General features: G+C 46.3%; 1 protein-coding gene across 1 annotated transcript in view; it reads left to right on the top strand.

The window, feature by feature from the left end:
- Positions 1-3,664: 3,664 nt before the first annotated feature.
- LOC308171103 (zinc finger MIZ domain-containing protein 1-like) overlaps positions 3,665-23,408 on the top strand; it is a gene marked incomplete at its 3' end in the record, with an annotated part of 49,507 nt that continues 29,763 nt past the window's right edge. Inside the window, exons 1-3 of the mRNA XM_080545974.1 lie at positions 3,665-3,743; positions 13,285-13,398; positions 16,641-16,746. Coding sequence (XP_080402100.1) covers positions 3,675-3,743; positions 13,285-13,398; positions 16,641-16,746 — 289 coding nt within the window. The 5' untranslated portion in view covers positions 3,665-3,674. The remainder of the gene's footprint in view (positions 3,744-13,284; positions 13,399-16,640; positions 16,747-23,408) is intronic.

Raw genomic sequence — 23,408 nt, 5'->3', positions numbered from 1 at the left:
TCTGTAGTCATTCAGGCCTGTGATCCTCGACTTTTTGGGGACAGGGATAATGGTGGAGGTCTTGAAGCAGGCTGGTACCTGACAGCACTCCAGGGAGGAGTTGAAGATGTTGCTGAACACAGGGGACAGCTGGTCAGCGCAGAACTTCAACATGGAGGGTGAGACAGCATCCGGACCGGCCGCCTTCCGGGGGTTCTGTCTCTTGAACAGGCGGTTCACCTCTCTCTCTGAGACAGAGAGGTGTGAGCGGGCAGAGGGGGTGGGGCTCAGGGGAGAGAAGGGAGGAGGAGGGGAGGTTGGGGAGAGGGGGGGGGGAGGGGGGGCAGTAGTAGAGGGGGCAGACTGTGGGCGGGCAGAGGGGGTGGGGCTCAGGGGAGAGAAGGGAGGAGGGGGTGAGGTTGGGGAGAGGGGGGGGAGGGGAGGGGGGGCAGTAGTAGAGGGGGCAGACTGTGGATCGAATCTGCAGTAAAACTTGTTCAGTTCATTTGCAAGGAGAGTGCTTTCTATGGTCAGAGGGGGTTTTGGTTTATAGTTTGTAATTTGTTTTAGACCCTTCCAGACAGAGGCAGCGTTGCCATCTGAGAATTGTTGTTGCAGTTTCTCAGAGTAGCGATGTTTTGCTTGCTTAACAGCTGCCTCGAACTTGTACCTGGCGTCTCTAAACCTGTTCTTGTCACCCCTCTGCCAGGCATCCTCCTTCTCCAACCTCAGCCTTCTGAGCTGGGCTGTGAACCAGGGTTTGTCATTATTATAACTGACCCTGGTCCGAGTTGGAACACACACCTCCTCGCAGTAGCTGACGAATGACGTCACAGTGTCAGTGTACGCATCCAAGTCGTTACCGGCCTCAGCCCCCGCCCACTCCACATAGCCCTCGTCACAGCCAGCCCGCTCTAACCAGGCGCTGGTTTTCTCCTTAGCCTCGCTGTCCCATGTTCTGAACGACTTAACTACAGGTTTTGACACTTTTAGTCTCTGCCTGTAGGATGGGATCAGATGGACAATGTCGTGGTCAGATTTGCCCAGCGCAGCTCGGGAGACAGCGTGGTAGGCGTTCTTGATGGTACAATAGCAGTGGTCTAGCGTCCTCTCCCCCCGAGTGGGGCATTTGACCTGCTGCCGATATTTGGGCAGAGCCCGGCTCAGATTTGCTTTATTAAAATCCCCCAACACAATCACAGCACTGTCCGGATGTAAACGTTCAGTCTCCATAATATGCTCAGCTAATGCGCTCTGTGCCTCTTCGACAGCAGCGTCTGGTGGGATGTACACACAAGCAAGAATAAAAGAGCTGAACTCACGGGGCGAGTAAAACGGGCGACAGTTTATGATGATGAGTTCTAGGGCAGTCGAGCAGTGTTGTTTAATCACTGTCACGTCAGTACACCAGGACTCGTTAACGAAAAAACATACCCCACCTCCGCAGACTTTTCCGGACGAGAGTGTATCCCTGTCGGCTCGGTACAGCTGGAAGCCCTCCAGTTGTACTGCTGCGTCTGGGACGTCCTCAGAGAGCCAGGTCTCCGTGATGGCATAAGCTGCTGAAGAGTTGTAGTCCTTGCTTTTCGCTACCAGGCACCGGAGTTCGTCCATTTTATTACATAAGGAGTTCACGTTGGCTAGAAATATTCCTGGGAGTGGAGTGCGGGAACCGCGTCTTCTGAGTCTAGCGAGAGCCCCAGCTCTCTTCCCCCGCTGTCGTCTCAGCCACCTCACAGCCTGGGTGAAGATTGCGGTTCCTCGGATCAGGATATCCAGCACTTCCGTAGATCGGGTGAGAAAAATAGGGGCAATGTCCAAGGGGGTGGAATCCCTGAGACCTAAGAGTTCTTCTCTTGTATAAGAGATGTCACAGACCACAAATCCAGACATACAAACACACCAAACAACACTCCATAGTACCACAGCTGCCATGGACGGCGCCATCTTGGAAGCGCCATCAGTAGGGAAGCCTAGAGGGAGTCTTTATCAGATTAGAGTCCAGATCCTCCTCACTTCCTCTTTTGTGTGGAGGATTTCACAGGTGTGATAGAGGACAGTAGCTCTTCATCCAACCCTCTCCTCTTCCTCTCAGGGTAACACGGCCAAATGAATTACCCCGAGGGAGGGAGGGTGAATGTGGTGATTACACATTCTGTAGCGATGTAATTTTTGGGACCTCGACCAGCCCTGACAATGACAGTCAACACACATAATATATCAATAAAAAATGGTTGTTGCTGTTGTTGTTGGGGTTCCGTTGCGTCTCCTGTGATGGCATGTTCTTGGAAGATGGATCTTCTTGATCCCTCTGACACTCTCGAAGGACTTGTGGCGATCGATAATGAAGGATCAGACAGAGTACGAGAGGATGTTTTTATTGACAAGACGACAGGCGCAGGCCCAAAAGCAGCAGACAAGACAGGGAGAAGGCCTGAGAGAAGGTTCTGGATCAGCCATTTCTCCCCAAGTAGAATTGTCCTGTGTGTCCTTTGTCCTAAAGTCACATCCAGGTGTGAGTCCTTAACCAAATAACCAACTACTTCTAAGCACTACCCTCTTATCTCCTGTGGGCCGCACTCTCTCTGGGTCCCGTGAGATAACATTAACACTAGAACAGCCATGGGTGGGGTCATTTGACCCTGTGAGTAAAAAAAATCATATATCTTTGCACTAGATCAAATTTCAGGACCCTCCTTTCATGACTTTTCCTAGATATGTGCGTTCTACCACCCAGTATCCTTACATTTTCAAAATCACATCAGGAGAAGCTAGTGTAACGCTTTTGGGGTTTTTCTGTGTAGGAGGCAGGCTAATTTACAAGAAGCACCCTCTAGTGATCTTTGTGTGTAAGTAGCAGATTTCAGTTCCAAAGAGGGGCTCTATAAGACCCCCGAGGCGGCTCTAAGAGTACGTGAAATAGGAACGGCTGTCCTAGTGTTAAGGAGTGAATCTCTTCTCTAAGTCATGCTGGACATCTGCATATGACTACACCCTCCCTCACATACAAAGAGCAGGGTTCCCACGGGTCCTTGAAATCCTTAAAAGTTTGTGAATTTGAGAAGAAAAAAGTCACGGTCTTAAAAGTTTTTGAAAATAGACATGGGTCATTGAAAGTGCTTGAATTCCCCTCTCTCTCTCTCTCTCTCTCTCTCTCTCTCTCTCTCTCTCTCTCTCTCTCTCTCTCTCTCTCTCTCTCTCTCTCCCTCTCTCTCTCGCTCTCTCTCTCTCTCTCTCTCTCAGAAAAATAAATAAATATTCAAACATTTTTTACATAGCTCGTCAACTAGTAAATAAGTCTCTGTATTGCTTAACTTGACACATATTTCACAATATATTGTTTTGCTGTGCTGTGGTAGAGAAGGCAAGAGACCATCTAGTGTTCACACATTCAAGCCTCTCTTTTTAATTGTTGTCTGGAGCGGATAGTTCCTATTATATAAATTCTCATCTAGATCTGTCTCAAACTATGCCGTGTTGGGTCCTTGAATTTGAGGGAATTGAGTCTTGAAAGTCCTTGAAAGGTGCTTGAATTTGATGTTTCAGAAGGTGTGGGAAAACCCTGAAAGAGACTCCAATAACCCTGTCCTAACAGAGCTGGTCGGCCTCTCTCTATGTTTGTCTTCTAGAGTGAACAAAAAAAACGGTGAATGGCTGCCCGGTAGAGGCACGGTCGACGGAGGCAGGCCATCAAGATGAACGCGTTACCGTCGATGGACCGCCACATCCAGCAGACCAATGACAGGCTGCTGTGTATCAAACAGGTAAGACACACACACCAACCCTATCCCTAGTCCTAGCCCTAACCCTTACCTTTCACTCACCTGCTGGAGGGAGGGAGGACAGGCTCATTGTAATGGGGCTGGCCCATACACACATACACACACACACACACACACACCCGAACCCCACAACTCGGCCCCTGGGTGAGCTAAAGACACGCGGTCTTCGTCAGGAGGTTCAGGGGGGGGTGACCCAGGCCAGAGGCCACTGACCTGCCCCCTACTGGCTGTAAGGGGCAAGTACACGTCACAATTTCCACAGAAATAGTCTAGTTGTGAGGTATAATCCATTGCTGGTTCCATGCCATGCATTACCATCCTCTGATTTCTACCTCCACCAGCCTTCGCTGCTGTGTATACATACTGTATCGTATAGTTAATTGAGCCTACACAGACACATCATATTTCTATATCATTCTGACCCCACCTACCCACATTTAGGTAGAGGTAGCTGTCTTTTGTAGGTAAAGGTATCTGTCTGTAGGAAACATTTCATTCAGGCTCTACCTCCTGCGCCACAGCCACCCCAGAATGAAATGTTACCTCTACCGTAGAGCCACCGTCTAATAATTGCAAGGTTGTCAGATCGGCGGTTCGAGCCCCGGGCTGGCCACATGTCGAAGTGTCCTTGGGCAAGACACTGAACCCCAAATTGCTCCCAGTGAGCAGGCCGGCCGGCGCCTTGCATGGTAGCTTCCCGCCATTGGTGTGTGAATGTGTGTGTGAATGGGTGAATGAGAGGCCGTTGTAAAGCGCTTTGGATAAAGGCGCTATATAAGTGCAGTCCGTTTACCATTCCCCCCCCCCCCTCTCAAACTTCTCAAAACTGCTCTCTTCATTCTCTTCATTCGTTTCACATACTGCTGGTTCGGACGTCTGTGAACTGCTCCTAGAATATACCCTGGTTCCTGTGCGTCAGGGGAGGCTGGTGGAGGTAGAAATCGGAGGACAGGCTCATTGTAAATGCATGGAATGGATCACGTGTGTTTGATACCATTCCTAATTCCGTTCCATGTATTACGAATGAGCCCGTCCTCCGATTTCTACCTCCACCAGCCTCGCCAGCTGGGTATCCTTCCTGCAGTAGACATTGCAGAGCAGGGTTGACCAGGTGAGAACTGAGACCAGGTGAGAGAGGTGAGGAGACTCTAATAAGGGGCTGCTTGTTTATAAAGCTCTCACTGGCACAGCACCAGAATATCTGAAAGACCTTTTGAATGAATGGACTTTATTGTCATTGCTACAGTACAGGTACCAAACAACGAAATTTAGGAGGGGTGGCTCCTAAATGCTTTTGCTAGCATATAGCATATCAGCCCAATAGAGCTCTCAGGTCTTCTGACGCTGGCTTTCTCTGTGTACCACATGTACAAAAGAAGAGATTTGGTGAGGCTGCATTCTCATTTTATGGAATAACATTTTATTTGTGGAATGCACTGTGGAATGCACTGCCAGTTTACATTAGGGATGCAACCTCAACACATATTTTCAAGTCAAGACTAAAACCCCATAATTGTAATATTATAGCCGTTAAATGACTAAATTATGATTATATAATGATTGGAGCACTTTGAGCTGCAACGTTTGTAGGAAAAGTGCTATACAAATAAAAGTTATTATTATTATTATTATTATTATTATTATTATTATTATTATATAGACCTGGCAGACCAGGTGAGAGGTGAGGAGACTCTCTGGCTGGTCCGTGACATTATTTACCTCAGGGAAAAGTGAAAGTACTGCAGAACTGTGGACTGCAGACGAATACCTGTTCTCTTCTCAGTCTAATTCTCCTTGGTGTTCTCTCCAGTGTGGGTTCCAGAGAGAGAGAGAGAGAGAGAGAGACGGAGAGAGAGAGAGAGAAAGAGAGAGAGAGAAAGAGAGAGAGAGTCAGAGAGAGAGAGAGAGAGAGATAGTCTAATGTCCTCCCTCCAGCTGCTGTGTGCCCTCTGCTCTCCTCACACCACCTTATAAGGACATCTGTTAGCCATTAGTTGTAGCTACAGGGATCATGTTGCACAGAGTCTGACACTGAAACAGAGAGAGAGAGAGAGAGAAGGGAGAGAGAGAGAGAGGGGGGGGGGGAAACCAGTCTGTTAATGTTCCTTCTACTGCATAGACATATTGTCTTTCTCTCTCTCCAGCAGTAGTAGAAGTGGCTCCTGACTCCAATGTCATTCTGCTAACATTGCATTTACCCATTGACTCCACACCTCGAATAACCAACCTGTGATTCGTCTAGTTAGTAACAACAATGTCGTCACACACAGTAGCTCAGTCGTTGTATCGTGATGACACAGACCCCCTCCGTATTCCACGTAGTGTGTGTTCCCGTAGAGCCGATAGTCTGTCGCAGTAATCTGTCACTCTCTCTCTCTCTCTTGCATCTTGTCTCTCGTTTTGCCTTTAAGTGCTCTCTCCCTCTCTCCCTGTGACCGGCCTCCCTCATGTTTTTGGAGCCCCCCCCCCTCCTCCTCCCTTTCCTTCTCTCTCTCTTTCTCCTTCCCTGTTGGTAGTGCAGTCACTCTTTTTGTCCCTCCTGCGTTCCTACACGTCGTCGTCCCCCCGTCCCCCCCCATCTCTCTGACGTCTGTGTTCTCTTCTTGTGGTTCGGAGCCGACTGAAGGCTCTCTCACAGTTGAAGGGAACCCACACTCGCACGCGCGCACACACACGCTCACATGCACACACACGCGCACACACACACGCACGTACAAACACCCACCCACACACATATGCACGCACAGACCCACACACGTGCAAACAAACCCAGATGTAACCTAGGGCTACTGCTTTGGATTAGCACCCGTTGACAGCTGCCTGCCTGCCTGCCTTCCTGACCGCTCCTATGATTGTGTGTTTGTTTGTTTGTATGTGGGGGGGACGTATTGTGTAACAGCTCGATGGCAGTAAATCTCACGGCATTGTTATTGTGTATGAGTAGTAGGGTTGGGTATCGTTTGGGTTTTATCCGGTACCGGTACCTAACCGATACTTTAAAAACGGTACCGGTACCAAAACGGTACTTAATTCGGTACTTTTGATTTTTTTAAATGACATATATATATATATATATAATAATAACACGGTCGACAACATTAAACAGCTTTTCACTTTTTTATTGCTGAGGCACAATATTATTAGTTAAATATACACTCAAATTAAAATAAATGAAAATAAAACTCCTGCTGACTGAGGCACAATATACATATATATATATATATATATATATATATATATATATATATATATATATATATATATATATATAATATTACAGTTAAATATACACTCAAATAACAAATAAAACTCCCACCTCAGCAATTATTTTGCAAAAAGATCAGCATATTTGCCTTCTCTGGCAAAATACGACACCTCTCTTGACTTTTTTATTGTCATTTTGACTTTTTTTTTGTTTTGACATAATTGTCTAATGGCACAGATTTATAAACATAAAGTAAACAAATATTGTTTTCACGTCACTTTACCTGAAACTGAACGACACAGCGCGGAGCGAATTCCCTGGTAAAACTTTTCTCTCCCCCCGCTGTCAACGGGAGTCGTCAACCAGGAAGCGGTGCTGAGAGAGCAAGACACGAATCTACCGGCATTTGACTGCCGCTGGACTGAGGAACACCATAGGCACAGCACATCGCCATAATAGCGATAAAGTGCGAAGGATTTTAAGCATTTTGAGCACTTCGCGTTGTTTTCGTCGAGTCGGGTGAAATGCAGCCACACTTTAGAACGCTGCTTCATTAGGGCCTTCGGCATTCTCGGTGACCTCGTAGCTAGGCTAGCTAGCGAAATTCGATAATATTATTATGATTATGATGATGATAATAATAATAATAATAATAATAATACAATAATACAATCACTAACTATATTACTACACTTACTATAAACTCACTCTTCTTAAGTTCTCAACACAACTGCTCACCTCACTACCACGACACGCACTGATTGGAAATTTAACAGGCGATGTCACGTCACGACTCAAGTCACGTGTGGTTGACTGTTGCATGACACCGGACACAAAAGTACCGAAATGAGGTACCGAAATCTCCTTTGCGATTCGGTACGGGTACATACCGAATGTAAAGTAACCGGTACCTACCGGTACCGATTTTCGGTACCCAACCCTAATGAGTAGACATCTTTCTCTCCTCCGATCCTCTCTGCCTCCATAGCCTCCCACTAAGGTGGGTGTGTGGCCCAGTCAACCTGACATAGCACTAATTGCCACAACGCACACATTCGGGATCACAACCGCTACTTAAACAGGCCCCTTGTGTGTTTCTATTCACGGTAGGTCACTGTCGATAAGTGAGATAATATTGCCTGGAGATGCTTTGCTACTTTACTCAATGCACATTAGATCAACATTACAACAGTTTAGCCAGAAGGCACATTTTCATCTGTAGTAAGAATAACAACACGAAGCCATGGATGACTGTGAAGGTCCAAAAACTGCTCAAGGAGAGGGACAACGCCTTCTCAGCGAAGGACACACTGCTGTACTGCACCACCAGGGCTAACCTAAAGCGTGGCATCCGGGAGGCCAAGGCAGACCACAGAGAGAAGATTGAGGAATGCTTCCTGAGCAACGACCCCAGGCGGGTGTGGCAGGGGGTTCAGCACATGACAAACTTCAGAGCCAACAGGCTCACAGCCGCGGAGGACGACCCCCTGCTGGCGGAAAAGCTGAACTCCTTCTACGCCCGGTTCGACGAGGGGCGAACTGAGGTAACCACAACACAAACACCACTCTCTCCAGCTCTCAGCAGCCTCACCCTCACAGAGCATGAAGTAAGACGCGTGCTGAAGGCGGTGTACCCCAGAAAAGCCTCAGGGCCGGATGGCGTCCTGGGACGGGTGCTGAGGGACTGCGCCGACCAGCTGGCCGGGGTTTTCACCAACATCTTCAACCAGTCCCTGTCCCAGGCCACCATCCCACCCTGCCTGAAAACCTCAACTATCATCCCAGTCCCGAAGAAAAGCACGGTGAGCTGCCTAAACGACTACCGCCCGGTGGCACTCACACCAATCATCATGAAGTGCTTCGAGAAACTAGTCCGGGCCCACATAGTCACATGCCTCCCGCCCAACCTGGATCCATACCAGTTCGCCTACAGAGCCCACAGGTCCACAGAGGACGCCATCGCGACGACTCTCCACTCCACTCTATCCCACCTGGAGAGGGGAAACAGCTACGCGAGACTGCTCTTTGTGGACTTCAGCTCTGCCTTCAACACCATCCTTCCAGACAGGCTAGTGACCAAACTACTAGACCTGGGACTATCACACTCTATATGTGCATGGATCAAGGACTTCCTGTCTGACCGCCCCCAGAGGGTGCGGGTGGGCTCCCACACCTCCACAGCCCTCAGACTCAGCACTGGGTCCCCCCAGGGCTGCGTGCTAAGCCCCATCCTCTACAACCTCTACACCTACGACTTCACCCCCGTCCACCCCAGCAACTCCATCGTAAAGTTTGCAGACGACACCACCGTGGTGGGCTGCATCTCGGGGGGGGACGAGGCGGCGTACAGGGATGAGGTGGAGCAGCTGGGCAAGCTGTGCAAGGTTAACAACCTGCTGCTGAACCAGTCAAAGACCCAGGAAATCATCGTGGACTTCAGGAGGAAAAAATCTGAGGTCCAGCCCCTGCTCGTCGATGGAGGGAGCGTGGAGAGAGTCTCAACCCTCCGATTCCTGGGGGTCCACATACAGGATGACCTGTCCTGGAAGACCAACACAGCAGCCATCATCAAGAAGGCACAACAGCAGCTCTACTTCCTGAGAGTCCTCAGGAAAAACCACATCAGACAGGAGCTGCTTGTGACCTTCTACCGCTGCACAGTGGAGAGCATCCTCACCTACTGCATCTGCGTGTGGTTCTCCAGCTGCACAGCCGCAGAGAGGAATGCGCTACAGAGAGTCGTGAGATCGGCCCAGAAGATCACCGGCGCCCCCCTCCCCTCTCTGGAAGAGCTGTACAACACACGCTGCCTCAGGAAGGCCTCCAAGATCTCCAGAGACCCATCCCACCCTGGGAACGAACACTTTGTTCGGCTGCCCTCGGACAGGCGGTTCAGGACCATGTTCGCAAGGACAAATAGACTGAAGCTCAACTTCTACCCCAGGGCCATTCAGGCCCTGAACACAGCAAAGACCTAGGTTCTAGGCCCTGGACAATCTAGACAATTTGATGGCAGCTACTAGATTGTAATCAAGTGCAATACTGAAACACAACTGTAAACATTTCAAACCTGCAAACTGCGACACTTTAAATGAATGTGCAATAACACTATGTGCAATATGACAACCCTCGGGTACATAAGGTTCAGAGATAGGAAATGTTAGAATAGGTATAGCATAGCATAGAGTACAGCACAGTGTTTTATTTGTATAGTATAGTATAGTGGATAGTGTACATAGCCTTTATTTATGTAAACCAGCTATTTTCCCTTTTTGTTTTTAGTTTTTTTCCTAGCACCAGGGGAGCCCCCCCTCCCAAGTTTCGTTGTATGGTACCTGTACTATATCAATGACAATAAAGACCATTCATTCATTCATTCATTCATTCAATAAGTAAAAAATACTCTATAGGTACAGTATGGTTATAATAGACATGACTGACACACACACTCACACACACACATCAGAGAGAGAGTGAGTGTGAGCTGAGTGAAGCCCGCTGTTGCCTGGGGGTTGAAAAAAAAAACAATTCTCTTCACAATGGAATTTTTTTTACAACTAGAATAGGCAACAACTCAGCAAAATAGTCCTACCCGGTCGGAAAAGACAACTCATACAACAACATGCAACCGCTTTACACACATGTGAGGGAGGTTCTCGGAGTGTAACATCCAGTGAAAAAATCCACGTTCTTCCATCGCTCCGTCCGGTTCATTCCGAGCGAGAACAGTTTATCTAGAACTCCCCCAGACCTCCAAAAGAGGTGTGAGACCAACGTGACTTGGAGGGACGGCTACCTGACATCGCCCAGGGGTTGTGGTTGTTGTAGTTCTGCGGCGAATTCTCCGTTGGCGAATGAATAAACACATTTGGAGTATTATAATGATGTACAGTACAGTGGTGTCGTAATGTGAAGATAGCAGAAGTACGAGTAGTAGAGGTCTGCAAGCCCACAGGGCCGCAACGCCATCAACAGATTAGGGCCGGGCTCGGGACCATTTTATTTGGCATAGATAGGGTTAACCCATAGATAGGGTTGGGCCCGACCCGGCCCGAATGCCACGGGCTTGGGCCGGGCTAGGGCTGAGATTTCAGGCCCAGAAGATTTCATTTGGATCGGTTGCCGATATGCGGACCAAAAGACCGACCACAACGTGTCACGTTGGTTTTCTAATTCTTTATGGGTCGGGTCAAAAAGGTCTGGCAGTGCAGATCTAGGTACTGAGGCACACTGGAGACACCGATAAGACACCGACCGACCAGCAGTAGCGTCATCCTACGACACATCGACCACGTCTCTCCTCCCTCTCGCTCGTGTAAAGCCGTCTCCCCTAACCCTCCTCCTCGCTCCCTCTCATTCATCCTCTCTTCTCCCTCTCCCTCCTCCTCATCTCTTCATCTCTACCGTCTCGATCACTTTATTCACTGAGAGCTGAATTCCACGGCTGCTTCCACAGTAGATAATCTCCACATCACACACGAAGGCTACTCTCCCCTCACCCAACGCCGCTCGCAATTATCATTGTTGTTCTCCGAGGCTTTTTCTCGGCGGGGATGGACTCGGCCGCTCGCCACAAACACAAGAATCGCCTTGGTCGTTTGTGTGCCGGTTCTGGCTCATTGTCAGTCTCCGCTTAAAGCCTTCCATTCAGACGCTCACTTCTGCTGCCCCCTAAAGACAATGCCTCTCCACAATAACAAGCCGTTTCAGCCCCTTCAAGATGAGAATAATCCCAAAAAAACGCTTTTGAGGGGAGCTCAATCTCCCCCTGACTGAGCACACACCAGTGTTCACAGCCATTAACCTCCTCTTCTATAAGGAGAAGGAGCTCATTTTAAAAAAATAAGTGAAAAAAACCCCTCTCGTCGTGACCTTTCCCGCTATAGGGCTGAGTGGTTGTCTTCAGACAGAGAGAGAGAGAGAGAGAGAGAGAGAGAGAGAGAGAGAGAGAGAGAGAGAGAGAGAGAGAGAGAGAGAGAGAGAGAGAGAGAGAGAGAGAGAGAGAGAGAGAGAGAAAAGATTCAGCCATTTGTGGCCTAAATGAGAAAGAGGGAAGAGAAAAGGGAATCCACCGGTGTGTGTGTGTGTGTGTGTGTGTGTGTGTGTGATTGAGGTAGCACACACACAACGCTGCCCAGGCTCGTGGCTTTGTTAGCATTGTTAGCTTTGTTAGCATTAGCCTTAGCTTAACAGAGGCCTCCCCTTTGAGCGGTGTGGCTCCATAGCTCACGTCTTAAGATAGGCAGGGGGAGGAGGAGGGGAGACGGGGGGGGTGAGGGTTAGAGGGGTCGAGGGTCAGGATAGGAACGAGAGAGAGAGAGAGAAAGAGAGAGAGAGAGAGTGTGTTGCCAGCAGACTTTGAGGAACGCCCAGATCATTGAGAAAAGGGCTGGTTCTGTACCCACACACTGTGTGTGTGTGTGTATGTGTTGCGCGCTTGTGTGTGTGTGTGTGTGTGCTTGTGCTTGTGTGCGTTGCGGCATTGTGCATTTCTGTTTAATTCTTGTAAATGATGTGGTAGCAGCGGTGTCTACATCACCGTTTGGAACAGCAGCATGCTCTCTCTTGTTTTGTCTGACAGCACTTACAGAAACCCCCCAAAAACTGACATTGACAAGGAATATTTAACTTGGTGTAATCGGCACCAGAGCAGTCCAGTCCGTGTGGTAGTTCTAGTGTTCTACCCCTTTTGATCTATCACCCAGTCTGAAGCAGGATACTACAAAGCATTAATGTCCAAACCACCCTCAAGACCACCAGGACCAAGCTCCGGACCTGGGGTGATAGGGCCTTTTCAGCCGCAGCCCCCGTCCCTCTGGAACGCCCTCCCCAACCATGTCAGACAGGCCAACACCCTCCCAACATTTAAACAGGCCCTCAAAACCCACCTCTTCAAGCTCGCCTTCACCATTTAACCCTCTCCCCCTCCCCTTCCCATGTGTCCCCAGCACTACCTTAATTAGGCCCCTATACTTTCTTTTATTTATTTATTTCGTTTCTTCTTTTATTATTATTATTACTACTCGGTCTTTTCAGTTTGTAAAGCATCTTTGAGGGTCTAGAAAAGCGCTATAAGTCTAATTTATTATTATTATTATTATTATTATTATTATTATTATTATTACTACCTTATGGAATTGGTTTGATAGGTCTTGTCACACCTAACTTGATCCCTCCCCATCACAGATGCTGCGGAAACTAGTTCCAAACGGTTGTCCTGATTAGCATGTTAGTCTTCTAACAGTCTGCTTATTACAGCGTCTACACCTCTACTAAAAAAAAGCATGTTCATGTGTCTTGTTTTCTTTCGTCTCGCAGCACTTACAGAACCCATCCAACTTCCAGACGGCGGCCACAGAGCTCCTGGACTGGTGTGGAGACCCCCGGGCCTTCCAGAGACCCTTCGAGCAAAGCCTGATGGGATGCCTAACGGTATGTAACAGGACACGTTCTCCAAACATAGTATGATCATACTCACTATATCGTGATGTTAGAATTATAAGGTTCTCTCTCCATTTTTGTCCCCTAAACGGAGATAGAACCTCACGATATGTTAGTGATACAACTTAGTCATGACCAAAACGGGAGGCTGTAGTAGAGGGGGCATCATCTTTAGTGGCAAATCAGAACAACAGTTACACACACTTCCACACTTCCACGTGTGTACACAAGGGGTGTGACGGGGTACCATGAAGCACAGACTTATAAATGTCAATACGTGGCCTGGGGTGGTCTAGTGGTCTAGCACCGTGGTCTACAGTGCACACATATGCCCAGGTCGGCATGGGTTTGAATCCGGCCCATGCCCTGCTGACACCCATCCTTTCTTCTCCTTACTTTCCTGTCTGTGTTGACTGTATCTGTCCAATAAAAATAAAAGATATGAGTGGGACAGGCCCACTCAGAAAAAAAAAAGAAATGTCAATACACAACAACACATAGCACAGCAGTTAAACATACAAACTAATATAACCCCCCCAAAAAACAGTATGTCTGCTCACTTTGCTCCTTCCAAAATGTGATCTTAAAGGGATAACTCACCTAAATTGTCAAATCACATACAGTGCTGCTTGAAAGTATGTGAACCCCTTGTGCAATTATCGATTATTTTGGTGGGTTTTACCATGAAATCTTTATTTAATCAGAACCAGTCTTTTTTATCTGACATAACAGGTTTACCGGTATATTTACCAATTCCATATGTTGGTTTAGAGGTCTCTTTAAAATGACGTTTTGGGGATAAAACAGCAATGTTTGGATCTGGTTTCCTTCAGATTCATCAGGTATGTGTATTCTGTCAAAGTCCGACAGTAACAGACGTACAGATGCTCCCAGTCCTAACCCAGTGGCCACGTCAGCCAATCACAGCGCTCCTTATTACCGTCAGTCTGAGACAGCTGCTGAGGCTGTCAGGGGCCGGTGAGAGAGGTGAAAGTCCCAGTCACGCTCTACTATCCCTACAGCCTTTTGTACTGTCCACACACACACACACACACACACACACACACACGCACACACACACACACACACACACACACACACACACACGCACACACACACACTCCCCTGGATCAGACAGACACTTAGAAAATGCCACAAGCTCAGAAACAGTTCAGCAAGCCCGCAGGCAGCACGGAGCAGCCAGTCAACCCTGGACACCTTCTCTTTGTTCTACAGCGACTGCTCATCGATCTGGGCTCAGGGCCAGCGTCATGCAGACCTGCACACACACACTCACACACGCGCACACACGCACACACACACACACACACACACACACACACACACACACACACACACACACAGACACTGGCTTTATACTGGATCTCCCACATAATCTACAATACATGGGGCAATCTTTTTTGAGACCCTGAACTAGTGTTAACTGCTGGATTTTCAGCAAAGCCTTTTATAAGTTTACGAGATGTTGTCCTCAAACGAATGGGTAACGTGTGTTGTTGTGCAAACCACCACATGCTCATTGTGTACTTGAAGTCACATTGAAAGCTTGTTCATGTCTGATAATGAGCTATAGATATGTGACCCAGTCTGATCATTTGGTCCGCATGTCGGCAACCAATCGAAATGTTCAGACGTTTCTTTTGAAACACGGAACTACGTTTTAACGTTGTTGAGAACCACAACACAAACTTGCTAGTCAAGCCAAAATACTGCGCGCACACACACACACACACACACACACACACACACACACACACACACACACACACACAATGTAAGTATTGTATTGTCGAGTCAAACAGGCCTATGTGCATCCTTGCAGTGAAACAGGACGTACAGTTTGGTTGAAAAAGAGAGCGTTTTCTAGATATTGTTGATGTCAAGTACCACAAGATTTCTGGGCAAGCGTCCAAACATTGTCAGTGACAGATATGAGATAACTTTAGCGCTACGGCTGCTTCACATCATGTCTTACCAGGTCCTCCTGTGTCCTGACCTTGTTAAAGGTAATGTGTGTTAAAGGTCAGAAGAATCAGACCCTTAGTTGTGTCCTCTGTTGGCAGATTAAACCGAAAGGCTTTCCCCTTTAATAGTGATTTACCTGCTCCCCTAAGACTTGTTAGCTTTCACTTAGCATCCCCTTTAACATCCCCTTTAACTGAGAGGCTGCAGGCGGCTGGTTCGTGTCTCATAAATGGAAACTCTTTGCTGTTTGAACTTGTTTAACACAACAGCGTTGTTAAAACCTTACTGCCCTGGTCTGAGGGTTCCTCTCTGCTGCAGTTTAGTGGGGCGGACGACTGTGTTTTTAGAACAGGGTTCCCACGGGTCCTTGAAATCCTTGAAAGTTTGTGAATTTGAGAAAAAAAAGAAATCAAGGTCTTAAAAGTTTTTGAAAATAGACATGGGTCATTGAAAGTGCTTGAATTCCCCTCTCTCTCTCTCTCTCTCTCTCTCTCTCTCTCTCTCTCTCTCTCTCTCTCTCTCTCTCAAAAATATATATACCGGTATATTCAACATTTTTTTACTTAGCTCGTCAACTAGTTCTGTCTCAAACTATGCCGTGTTGGGTCCTTGAATTTGAGGGAATTGAGTCTTGAAAGTCCTTGAAAGGTGCTTGAATTTGATGTTTCAGAAGGTGTGGGAACCCTGTTAGAAGGTCCACCCCCAATCGGGTCTTCTTGGTTCTTGGTGCCACACACAGTCCTGAGGCTCACAGTGATAATAGCCACCTGACTATGTGATCCATCCATCCTTCTGGATCAGTGGGGCAAGCCCTCATCACCAGCCAAACGAGGGTGGTGGTGAAACCAGCATGGGCCCAAAATACCCTTAACACTAGAACAGCCGTGCCTATTTTACCTACTATAAGAGCCGCCTCGGGGGCCAAATGACCATAGTCTTCACAATTACAACAAATCACAGGGTCAAATGATGGCTGTTCTAGTGTGAAATAAAAGCAGAGAACGTGTTCTTTAACCTCATAGAAATAGTTTGATTTCAAGAAAAAAGGTTTCACTGTCCCCATTACTTACGCAAGGGCACTGTACCCCCCCCCCCCCAAAAAAAAGGTTGTAGTTGCTATACAACTTTTTTTGTCCTGCTGCGCTTTCTCTCTGAGTGGAAATAACGCCTTGGATGTTCTGGTTTCTAACTGATTTCTGATCTCTCTTTCCCCTGCCCCCCCTCCCCTCCCCTCCTCTTTTCTCTAGGTGGTGAGTCGTGTGGCAGCTCAACAGGGGTATGACCTGGACCTGGGCTACAGGGTCCTGGCTGTGTGTGCCGCCAACAGAGACAAGTTCACCCCCAAGTCTGCAGGTGAGACCCTTCTCATCCCTTCTTTTTTTTGGGGGGGGGTAATTCTGTTTCGCAGAAATCCTTTTTGGCTCCACATTGTTACACAATTTCTTAGTCATTAGCCAGATGTAGCAGATACGTCCAGAGCTAAGATCTTGTCCATCTCATCATCACGTGATACAGTCACACATGAGAATGTTGCGTTTTATTGGCAAATCGTGACGTTAGAATTATAAGGTTCTATCTCCATTGTGTCAAAATTTAGTTTTTTTACATAATCTGATCCATTAGGTGTTTATCAATGCCTGTGTGGTGTTATTTTTAAAATGTTGAGTTAGTAATTCATAAAAGACAAAGGTTCCATCTCACAAAACATAATGGAAAGTAAAAACTTTGACGCTCAATATCTCTGAACTACCCTAAACGGAGATAGAACCTTATAGTTCTAAACTCACGAAATACTGAATGCGCTATCGTATACGTTGATAAACGGCTGTACTGAAGGAGCAAACATCTTCTTATCACGGCGTAACAGGCTGTTTTTGCCAGTAGTGTAGATCGCTTTGTGATGTCATGCTGGTCATTAGGGGTGCAACGGTTCTCGGTTTTATATTGAACCGTATGGTTCGCCTTCCACGGTTCAATACACTATTGTGTATGTGAACCGTTGGCGGTTTTACGGTTTATGCTGCGTTTCATTCAAAGTCAGAGGTGGAGTTGGTCTGGAACGCAATTGCTTCTTATTCAAATGTTTGTTCATGGCGATCGGAGTTGAGAACATGGCAACAGTTTGAGGAAGCCCTGGATTGCTACAAATCTGTGTTGTGGGGTCATTCCTTTCGGTTTAGGCATTGAATACAACGACGAGGGAGCGAAAACAGTGAACAGAAATGCGTGTCGCAGAAATCCTTCATGCGAGTCGTATATGCTCCTAATATAATAATAATAAGAAGAACTTTTTATTTGTATAGCACTTTTCCTGCGTATATGGGCTACAGCTGGTACAGCTGTCATGGCTGAAGTGCATTTTTACTTTCATTTCTTCCTCTCCTATACCAGTAGTCGAGCCTAAGAGGCACTTTTACATTTGAAAGTGTTTATTTAATTTGTTTACATTTGAAAGTGTTTTTTGTTTACATATATATTTATATTTTTTATATTATACAACATACCAGTCATATTCTGGAATGTGTTTAAATGTTAAACTTCCATAAGTATAAGCAAAATAAAGTAAAGTAACAGTTTGTAAATAAATAATAGTAACTCCTTAGACACAAAACACAGAAAACCGTGACCCAAAAACCGAGGTTCATACCGAACCGTGGGCCAACTGAACCGCTGTGCCCCCTAGTGGTCCTTGTCATGTTTCAGGGTCTTCAGTGGACATGCATTTCTCCTCTCAGTCAACTTCTTGGACATCAGACGACAAGACTTTTTGCCCAAAGTAAACCTTGTACTGTTTCTCTGTTTCTCCAGTGTCTAAAAAAATAAATAAAAATAAAATAGGTTTAGAAGAAGGTGATAGAAGAAGGTTTTTCCTTCTATCAATGGCCCCGGGCCTGAGCTGGATTACTCTTCCTGCTACGAATGGTGGATTGATGATTCACTTGCTTAGTATTCAAATGTATTGATTGTAAGTCGCTTTGGAATAAGGTGTCTGCTAAATGCCAAAAATGTAAATGTATGTACATTATACATGATAATGCTGTGTATTTATACATGATAATGCTGTGTATTTCTAGCAGCTATTAAACTTTAATGTGCCATTGAGAAGGGCTGTCCGGATGGCAGCTTCACAAAAACAGTCCACTTGACAGTCTCTTCACACACACACACACACACACACACACACACACACACACACACACACACATACACACTCATACACACACACACACACACACACACACACACACACACACGCACACACACGCACACGCACACACACACACACACACACACACACCCACAGTGCAGCACAGGAGAAGTAATGCTGTCCTCAGACACTTGTCTTTCAAATCCAATTCTTTCCGATCCATACACCCCATTCAGCCTAATCCAATCTCCCTGCAGTCCTCTGTTCTGGTACATTTGTCAAAGTGAAATGTTGACAGAAAGAGGCGAGAGACAGATGAATGGGGGAGAAGCTGTCGATGTGAGGTGTGCGCACTCTGCTTGAGAAAGACCTGACAAAGCCATAGCCAGAGAGCCGATCAACCGCTGCTTAGAGAGTCTCACAAGTGGACTGCGAACGATTCTGAGGCGGGAACGGAATGGGGGATGGGTTGGTTTGGTAGTGGGTTTTACGTAAACGGTAAATATTTGGCAGTTGGTTTGTGCATTGTTGTTGTAGCAGTGTGTTGACAACAATGCTGAAACCAACTGCCAAATGTTCACTGTTTACGTAAAAACACACTATCACAAACCCAGGGAACTAATCACATTTAACCCCAAAATGTTTTATTTTTTATTTTTATCAATTTCACGTGCCTCGCAAATATTTATAGCCCTAAGAAGTGAACATTTGACTGCACTTTTGGCCATATACCGTCTTTCATTTGTGGTTTATCTCTTTTTGGAAGAACATAAGCAGATGAACAGACATTAGTATACTGTACTTGGTACTGATTGATCTATTTCTCTCTTATGATCCTGTAATCTCTTAAATGATTTTTTCTGAGTGGGGCAATCCCACTCATATTTTTCTTTTTATTGATAGAGATTTTGAGTAGAGATTTTGACAGGAAGGATGGGTGAGAGAGAGAGAGAAGGGATGACATGCAGGATATGTCCGTGGCCGGAATCGAACCGGGAACCCTGCGGTTACATGGTCAACGCTTAACCTGCTACGCCACCTAAGCGCCCCAAGATCCTGTAATCTCATAGAGGTGCCAAGCTCAGGTTGGCTACACCACAAAGACACCCAAGTACCTGTCAACATACTTCCAAAAAGTGAACAACGTCCACACATACAACACCAGAGGAAGCTCCACGAACCACGTTCAACCGCGTTGCACCACAAACAAGGGGTTAAACTCGTTTGCAAACTATGCAGTAAAAATGTGGAACGCCCTTCCTATAATCTTAAAGGAGTGCAAAACACTGCCCACCTTCAAAACCACTCTCAAAAAACATTTACAGGAGGCTGCAATCCGTAACTGGACCCTCTAAATCAAAAATCAGATTAAAAGACCCGAACTACCCACTGTACATACTTTGTGTTTTGTCCCCCGCCCCCACCTGTGGTGTATGTCCCCACCTGTCCTACCCGCTGTACATACCTTATGTTTTGTTGTATTGTTCTTCCCATGATGGATGTGTGTTTATCTTGTAGATAGTAATAGTTATTTGTCTGTATTATCTTGTAGATAGTACTAGCTTTTTTGTCTGTCTTACATGTAACGATGAATTGAGAATCAAGGACCCCAATTGAAATAAGCCAGTGGCTTTCTTGGGTTTTTATCCTGTTAGTTGACCTTGTATGTAATATGTACTTTCATGTACCTACTTCTGCAAATCTTCTAATAAAGTTTTCAATCAATCAATCAAGTTCTGTGGGCTGGAGGACAGTTACCGGTACAATGATCATCTCCAGGCTCAGCCTGATGGCTCTAGGATCTGATAGAGAGCAGACAGGGCCTGTGTTTCAGGCTGTTTACACATGGGGCCGAATGGGAGTTGCATCGTGGGTAATCGCACACAGAGAGAATGGGAGTTGCATTGTGGGTAATCACACGCAGAGAGAAGGGGAGTTGCATCGTGGGTAATCACACACAGAGCGAATGGGAGTTGCATCGTCGGTAATCACACACAGAGAGAAGGGGAGTTGCATCGTGGGTAATCACACACAGAGAGAATGGGAGTTGCATCGTGGGTAATCACACAGAGAGAATGGGAGTTGCATCGTGGGTAATCACACAGAGAGAATGGGTGTTGCATCGTGGGTAATCACACACAGAGAGAATGGGAGTTGCATTGTGGGTAATCACACACAGAGAGAATGGGAGTTGCATTGTGGGTAATCACACACAGAGAGAATGGGAGTTGCATCGTGGGTAATCACACACAGAGAGAATGGGAGTTGCATCCTGGGTAATCACACAGAGAGAATGGGAGTTGCATCGTGGGTAATCACACACAGAGAGAATGGGAGTTGCATTGTGGGTAATCACACACAGAGAGAATGGGAGTTGCATCGTGGGTAATCACACACAGAGAGAATGGGAGTTGCATCGTGGGTAATCACACACAGAGAGAATGGGAGTTGCATCATGGGTAATCACGCCGGGGGAGACCAGAGAGGTGGGTGACCGAGGCAGAACACACACAAACACACTGGAATACACACACACCTACAGTACACACACAAACACACTGGAATACACACACACCGACAGAACACACACAAACACACTGCAATACACACACACACCGACAGAACACACACAAACACACTGGAATACACACACACACCGACAGAACACACACAAACACACTGGAATACACACACACACCGACAGAACACACACAAACACACTGGAATACACACACACACTGACAGAACACACACAAACACACTGGAATACACACACACACCGACAGAACACACACAAACACACTGGAATACACACACACCGACAGAACACACACAAACACACTAGAATACACACACACACCGACAGAACACATACAAACACACTGGAATACACACACACACCGACATAACACACACAAACACACTGGAATACACACACACCTACAGTACACAGATATGCACTATGCTCACACGCGCAACAGAAATAAATGCACACACATGCTCACGCGCGTCCATGTGCGCACGCACACACACACATGCGCACACACACACAAGCACGCACACACGCACTCACACATAAGCATGCACACACACAAGCACGCATGCAAAACAGGCTGTAGAGATAGGGTGCTCTGATACTACATACTCCAGTGTGTGTGTGTGTGTGAGTATCCAACAACTTGTGTGTATTTATGTGTGTGTGTGTGTGTGTGTGTGTGTGTGTGTGTGTGTGTTGGATGTGTGCATGTAAAATGCAGCCCCAGCACAATCCAGCGTTGCTAGCCAGGCCTGGCGACAGAGGGCTGCACATCCGACACCGGAGACCCCCAGACGAGGGGCAGGAGTCTGGGATCCACTCTGAGACCCCCTGGGGAGAGGCGGCTTCTCCACTCTGCAGATCAATCACAGCGGAGGTCTCTTAGAGAAGACGCTGTATATCTTGAGCAACCCTCTGCACATCGTGACGTTAGAATTATAAGGTTCTATCTCCATTTTTGTAAAAATTTCGTTTTTTACATAATCTGATCCATTAGGTGTTTATCAATGCCTGTGTGGTGTTTTTTTTAAATGTTGACATTTTTTAGTTAGTAATTAATAAAAATACAAAGGTTCCATCTCACAAAACATAATGGAATGTAAAAACGTTGACGCTCAATATCTCTGAACCGCCCTAAACAGAGATAGAACCTTATAATTCTAAGCTCACGGTGTATCTTGAGCAACCCTCTGCACATTAAGGCCACTAGTGCGTAGGTCACTGTGTAACTTGTTAATTGCGTATGAATCTGCACCTTACAGTAGGACACTGGTCGTACCTACAAGGTACTGGCTGTAGCTAGCTGAAAAAGGATTAGATGTGGCCTGGGGTAGTCCAGTGGTCTAGCACTGTGGCCTACAGGGCACACATCCAGTTTGTTGAAGTTTAGAGGCCGAGCCACCGCTGTAGCTTAGGAGTTGTTATTTCCATTTTGATATGATGTTCCTCAGTTGATTCCACGCAGTTCAACAGTAGGCTGCTGTGTATGGACACAGCGAGCTCCCAAAGCAAAGTGCAGCTTGTGACGTACATTTTATGCTCTGGCGTTGAATGTACAGTGAATGTACAGTGTTTCAGATAAATAATAATATATATATATACCTAAGTACCTCTCCCCTATTATTATTATTATAGTATTATATATATACTTTCCTGTCTCTATCTAATATAAAGAATGAAAGTGGGACTGCACCCACTCAAAACAATAACCTTTAAAAAGGATTTGATATAAGTGCGCTGGACGGGGCAAGTTAAACCAATTAACACGCCCACAACCACATTGCCTTTCTTTGTTCTGAATCCAAAGGAGACTCACTGTTGAGTCATCAAACTCAGTATTGAGTCATCAATATCACCATTGAGTCCTCCAATGATGGAAATAAGAAGCCCTCTACTTAGATATCACTTATGAGAATCAGAAGCCCTTTACCGAGTCCTGAGTCATCTAATGATGAAATCGACTCCCACACACTCCCTTACATATACAGCTGCACGTTGACCTTGTTGGAATTTCATCAGTTTACTGTAGACAAAGATGTCCTCTGGAACAGCAGGATGGGTGGTAAGGATGAGCTGTCTGGATTTAGTGAACTCGTGAGCTTAGAATTAGGTTCTATCTCCGTTTAGGGTAGTTCAGAGATATTGAGCGTCAAAGTTTTTACATTCCATTATGTTTTGTGAGACGGAACCTTTGTATTTTATGAATTACTAACTACAGAATGTAAACATTTTTAAAAATAACTCCACACAGGCATTAATAAACACCTAATGGATCAGATTATGTGAAAAACTCAATTTTGACAAAAATGGAGATAGAACCTTATAATTCTA

This window comes from Nansenia antarctica (genome assembly GCF_963989245.1).
Source record: "Nansenia antarctica genome assembly, chromosome: 1".
Taxonomy (NCBI): Eukaryota; Metazoa; Chordata; class Actinopteri; order Argentiniformes; family Microstomatidae; genus Nansenia; species Nansenia antarctica.
Note: the sequence above shows the minus strand (reverse complement) of the source record. Positions and strands in the feature narration are given on the sequence as shown.